At 43.1% G+C, this 6,524-nt stretch overlaps 1 protein-coding gene across 2 annotated transcripts in view; it reads right to left on the bottom strand.

Moving 5' to 3' along the window:
* Positions 1-6,524, bottom strand: part of PSMC5 (proteasome 26S subunit, ATPase 5) — a 32,153-nt gene extending 25,629 nt beyond the window's left edge. Inside the window, exons 1-4 of one of the 2 annotated variants that reach the window (XR_006416377.1) lie at positions 6,337-6,524; positions 4,957-5,028; positions 3,865-3,934; positions 2,031-2,128 (exon numbers count right to left, since the gene is read on the bottom strand). Coding sequence is in view for 1 of the 2 variants with exons in the window: in XM_044446933.1 (XP_044302868.1) it covers positions 2,031-2,128; positions 3,865-3,934; positions 4,957-5,028; positions 6,337-6,378 (282 nt within the window). In the remaining variant the exon portion in view is untranslated. The remainder of the gene's footprint in view (positions 1-2,030; positions 2,129-3,864; positions 3,935-4,956; positions 5,029-6,336) is intronic. The other variant, XM_044446933.1, reaches the window with a different exon arrangement.

Raw genomic sequence — 6,524 nt, forward strand, 5'->3', positions numbered from 1 at the left:
CTGGAAGTTCCCAAAGTTTGCTGAAGAGCGCATCTAAGCAAAAGAGCATCATGAAGGCCAAGGATCTATCAAAAAATTCTTGGATAAAATTGTGCAGAAGCACCAATCAAACTGATTATGAAAAAAACTGAACTGTGAACAACCACTGCAGCACCACTAAACACCACTATTAAAAAATGGAAAGCATATGACTCAACTGCAATTCTGCCCAGAGATGGTTGTCCACCAAAACTCAGTGGGTAGGTAAGGAGGGCATTAGAGAAGCAACCAAGTGCCCAATCAAGAAAAATGAGGAGAGATGCAGCTAAGATGGGAGAAACCATCCATAGGAGGACTATTACTCAGTGTGGAGAGAAGAACGCTACTGCTGAAACAAGCCCATATCAAAGCCTGTGCATAAATGTTGCAAAAACACATGTGGAAGACACAACAGGTATGTGGGAAAATATCCTCTTGTCTGATGAGAGCAAAATTGCAGTATACTATGTATGGAGCAAAACCAACAGTGTGCAATGCCCAGAAAACATTACCTTGGTGGGTTGCAGCGCCAATATTTCCCTCAGCATGGGCTGGGAAACTGGTCAGGACTGATGGCAAGATGGATGGGCAATTCTAAAGAAAAATCTGCTTCGACCTACCAGGAGACTGGGACTGAGGTGCCTCTTCCAGCAAAACAATGGCAGTAAACATACAGCCAAGTTAACACTGGAATGGTTGAAAAACAAGAACCTAAATGTTTCGAAGAGGCCCAGTCAAAGCCCAGATCTCAATCCAATTGAGCATCTGAGGAAAGACTTGTAAGTTGCTATTTTATCAACAGTGTCCATCCAACCTGAGAGAACTGGGGCAGTTTTGCCAGGAGGAATGGGCTAACACTGCAGGATTTGGAAGCACAAAGCTGATAGAGACTTACCCAAGGAGATTCTCAGCATTTAAATAGCAGAAATAGAAATACGAATGCAGTATTTCTACTGCATTACTGACTCAGGGAGGCAAGTATTTATGCAACCAGCAAATTCCAGGAGGTTTTTTTTGTTGTTTATTTAACTTTTGTTCCACAATACAACTGTACTGCACTTTCACAGTGTTGATTTAAATTCTAGGCTATAACACAACAAAACATGGAAAATCTGGAAAGAATTTAATATGTCTGCAAGACAGTGTAGCTAAGAGAATGAGCTGTGAAATTTCAAAGCCCTGCCTGAAATTTGAGTTTTGCCATGAACTGGGGGGCCATTTTTCTCAGGCTCAGTCTCACAGCACCAAATCCATAATATGGGGATAATAATGGGTTATCTTAGATAGCTGTTAAATTACTTAGAAAAGGTATTTTATATATATCCTAGATTTATATCCCACTTTTTATTTTTTAAAGAACTCAGAGCAGCTTACATCATTCTCTTCCTCCTGCTCTCAATCTTATCCCCATAAAAACAACCCTGTAAGGAAGCTTGGGTTGAGGGTCTGTGACTGGCCCAAGGTCACCCAGTTGACTCCATAGCTGAGTGGGAACTAGAACCCAAATCACCTGAGTCCTAGGCCTGTGCTCCTAACCACTACACCAGACTGGCTTTTATATTATTCCACTTATCCTTCAGGGTAGCACATATGCATCTCCCTCCCTGCATTTTATCCTCCCTGCATTTATGTACTATTGTATTTCAATGTATTTTATCATGTTGTAAGCCGCCCCGAGGTTTCGGCAAGGGGCGGCATAGAAATGTTATAATCATCATCATCATCATCATCATCATCATCATCATCATCATCCTTTTAGTGAGGTAGGCTACAGTAAGAGATGGTGACTAGCTCAAAGTCACCTCAGCTAGAAAGCTCCATAGCTGGGGTGGGATTTGAACCCAGGTCTTCTTAGACCTAATCTGACTCTAACCACGACATCACACTGTAATTCATGCATTCAGAAATGCTATTTAAATGCCCAGTGTTGCTATTTAAATGTCCACAAGCCACCCTCTCACTGCACTGCAGACCACAAGTATCTCATACAAACATACAGGGAATAACCATACCTTAACAAGCACCTTCTTTTTGTCCATAGCCCTCACCACCTCACCTACATAGGAGCCTTGTTCCTGAAGAAGCTGCAGCTCCTCACGGAGGAGGCGTACTGGGGTAGGCAGGGAAAACAAAACAGATCTCACATTAGTGATGGTGGGCGGGGGGAACAGTCTCCCCGCTCATCAATAAGACACTGCTAATCTCTCCTTCCCTGGCAAAGATGTATTTCCAGAGGTTTTGAAGTTATGGGAAAATGTAGTTTTCATTAATACATTAAGAAGGAAGTGTGAATATACTAGTATCACATTTCTAACCCACATTTTCTGCCTGCTGCAGGAACCTAAGGCAGAAAGTTTACATAGCCTTCCTTCATTTTATCCTCACAATTCTGTGAGGCAGGTTCCGTTATACATCCAGTGACAGCCCAAAGTCACTCAGTGAGCCCCATGGTTGAGCGGGAGACTAGAACCCCACTTCGGTCTCTCAAGTCCCAGCCCAGTTCTCTAGCCACTATACCCACACTAGGAATCTAGGGATATATGTGTTACCTGCCTTCTTGACATTTCCAGAAACTTTGAAGGCACATACAATGTTTTGTGTGTAGTATGTGGTACTACCTGGCATATTTAAATATAAGCATGTAAAAATGTAATCCTATGCATACTGGGACAAAAAAAGTTATATGCTTCCAGCATTTCCCAGCCAGCAAGCGGTACAATGTATTACACCAGTGTGGAATAAAGGCATTAAGTGTTGGAACAAGAAGCTGCCACACATATCTTGTAGGGTTTTTGCCATTTGGGAAAATAGGGGAACAAATAGGATTTTTATTTTTATCTCTTTAGAAAAATCAACAGTATAATAAGCAAAAGGAAATTTATATCATTTGAGCTTAACAACAGTCTCTGGTTAGCATTGTCAAGAAATACAATCACCCCACTTGCAACTTCATGCGGGTACTGTAACAATCACTCATTCAGGCTGCTTCCAACTTCTTTAAAAATTAATGTTTGCCTTCAGCCCAACAGAGTAATTTGAACACATTTTATTTATTTATTTTCCATACAGCCCAACAGCTGAAACATGTCCACAGTGTACAGCTACTGTAACTACCTAGTACTGCAAGTTATTTCATTTATTAATTACATTTTTATACTGCCCGATAGCCCAAAGGCTCAGTTATATGATATAGTCATAAAAGGGAGTAAAATGCAGCCAGGAGTCCCATCCTATGGGGATGCCCATAATCCTCCAAACAGAGGATTATGGGGAACCTATGAAGGCCAAAAGCAGCATGGAAGTGAAGGTTGTCTTCACCTTGCTGTGCAGCTGGAGAGGTGATTTCAGCTCTCTAAGTGCCATACTTCAGAGTGGGAGGGAAAAAGGTTGAGATTTGTTTTACCCTGGCAATGCCAGTCTCCTTTCCTTTCCCCATAATGCCTTCAAAAGCCTTTTTGGAGGTCTCTTATGACCTTGGAGAAGCAGCCAACACGGTGCTTTCCATGTTGGCTGCTGGACTCTTAATCCTATGGCTGTTCGGAAGCTATCTAGCAACTATACAACGTTCTGCACCACATGTATTTAAAATCCTGGTTTAAAAAGTATTTTATTATTTCCATAAAATATTTGTAAGAGTTGTTCCTGTTTTTCCACTAAAATCTGGGAAAGCCTTGGGGGAAACCATATACCCATTTCCTCTTTCTACATGAACCTTCACATCTGTATAACCATACCCCAAACTCTGCTCTGCTCCTAAGGTATCTGAACACAGCCAGTTATCCCCCTCCCCCCCACTGCCTTGTCACAAAAGAAATATCGCAGAGTGCCAAGCTGTTCACAACTTACCCTTGGCATTGAGCTCATTTCGCTGAGCCTGCAGCCGCCTGAGATTCTGACTTTTATCATTGACTATCAACTTAGAATAGGAAAGGAAGAAAGATAAGTCAAATTTTCTATAAACACCATCGCAATCAAACAAGGGCTGCTATTGGCCACATCACAAAGACCTTGCCAGCTATGGGTAGATCAGCCTGAACATACCCATCAGCTAGACAATGAATGCTTCTCCTTCCCTGCCACAGAATATTATCCCCAACTGATTATCCCTAATCTGGGACACTAAATCAAAAAATGATGGGCAGTTGCACTATTTTCATCCCAATTGGGGCAAAGAGGAAAAGCTATAACAGCCAGTTAACAACTTACTTCCTTGCTCTGGCATTGTCAGAATGTTGCTCCTGTTTTTCTTTTTCCTCCATCCCCACCTCCTTTCCCTTGTATGCCTGCTCTTTTAGAATAGTAAGTCATGCCTTCAGTGTGTAGTATGCCAGGCTTGAATGTACATACTCTGCCCTGAAACTAAATACCTCAAAACACAACAAACATATGTCAAAACAGTTTTAGAATACATGTCTGTTTCCACTCATATTTTTACAGAGCTTTAATTTAATGTGTCCACCAAAGAAAAAAATGATAAATGATAGTCAAGGGGAAAACTATATGGCTGAAGATTACCTAAACATCTCCTAGTCCAACCCCACCCCACATTAGACAACTTTAACTGACCCCTGCTTCCCATAAATCTGTGAAATTTATTATTTATCTACAGTATTTGTACACCACTGCATAGGTAAGCAGTTTCAGGAGTAGTAAACAGTATAATGCTAAAACAGGTAAAATAAAAACACGTTAAAAACAAGCTAACATTAAAGTCATGGCTGGACAACCTGATGTCTTCAGGCACTGAAAACGGCATATCATAGCAATGGAGCCACTACATCGACAGCTTTTCTCCTGGTGGACTCCAATCAAGTTATGGGTCTTCATGGAACCACCAGAAGAACATCCTCCATGGCTTCAGTAGCCTGGCTGTGAGGAAGTGCGTACAACACAACAACTTGTATTCATTCTCCACTCCAAGAAATAGAAAAACCTCACCTGTAGTTCCTCAATCTTGGACAGGTAATACTGGCGCAGCCCAGTCCCACCCTTGCCCTCATCCAACTCCATCTGCAGAAGACATTTAGGAGAGAAAAAAAGAAAAAGCAGATCAACTCAGACAAAATGACAACTTACATGCCCATCTACATTACAAAATTCTACTAATGGCATTCCATCTCCCACCCCCCACCCTTTTGGTTGGTTCTACACCTCTCTCCAGCTTCTAATGCAATATGCCTTCTCTCTAGAAACAGACATGCTATAACCAACCTATAAAGGTACACTCCTATGGCCTGTCAACATCGTGCAGGTGAGGGCAGAGGATTATTTGGAATGCAAGTTCTGAGGTTTGGATTCAGAACTGCAAAACTGGGACTCAAATGCAGAGTCCCCAGCCCACCCTTTCACAGCCAACACAGAAAAAACCTCAGCAGCTGTGAAGAGGGCTAAAGGGACATGCCAGAATGGGGCGGATCACTTACACCATACCCAAACAGCACACCACACTCCTTTCCTCTATCTCTGTGGCATTTCTTCCAGACTGCAATATAAAACACAAAATGAGGGGCAGCACTGCACCTAACACCTGATGCCAGTTTGTCTCCGTGGCTTTGTTCACAACAGCGCACCCTAAGCCACTATCTGTCTCTGATTCCACTTTCCTTCTCATTCAAAACATTTCATAAGTGACAACCTCAGCAACCCAATAATACCATCCATTTTGAGGGAGATGACAGAGGGAGGCAGGGCCATTCCACTAGCCCTGCTGAAAGAATGAACCTCCCCTCCCTCTTTTTTCTTCCTCATGCGTGTCATTTCTTTTAATATGGTAAGAGAAAAGCAGAGCCTGTCCTGTTTTACTGAGTCATATCCAAGTTATTCTTACTCAAATGTAAAGCTGTTCTAGAAGATTTTTGGCTAAGAAGCTGAAAGAAAATGCTTCACATCTTTACACATGGCCATAACCTCTCCCTTTACTAATCAGAGATGCCTAATAATATGGACATTTGTAAGGGGGGGGGGGGAGGGCAGAGAGGGGAACAAGGTGTGCCTGCATATACACGTCCATACACACTTGCTCTCATATCTCTTGGCAGTATAACTCCATCTCCCGCAACCCAGTAGGTTTGACAGAACCCACGTTCAAACGCCCGCCTTCATGAAGCCTTTGGCGTGACCGTCCTGCCGGTTTTTTAAAAAAGCCCTTCACAACCTCCCTTATCCTTCCAGTTCGGTTCACCCACCACAGCATAAATAAATACCCCCCATGAATTGCCACCCTTCCGCTTCTCCTACCCACCCCCCACGTCGCCACAGAGAAATGAGGGACAGGAGAAAGATACAAGAGTGACTCAGCATCCCCCAGAATTTGCCTACTTGCTCAGGACCCTCCACCGCCATTTTCTCCCTCGCCGGCATCAGCAACCACAGCTACGCGCATGCGCGACGCAAGGACGGGGCACTACCGAAGTTCCGCTTCCGGCTTCTGACGCTACTTTTCCTTCTCTTCCCGCAGTCGCAGTGGAATTAAGCGGCGCGTGTTCGCTTTCGGCTTGCAGTTCGCG

Source organism: Varanus komodoensis, unplaced genomic scaffold (assembly GCF_004798865.1).
Source record: "Varanus komodoensis strain SLA01 unplaced genomic scaffold, ASM479886v1 scaffold50, whole genome shotgun sequence".
NCBI classification, from domain to species: Eukaryota; Metazoa; Chordata; class Lepidosauria; order Squamata; family Varanidae; genus Varanus; species Varanus komodoensis.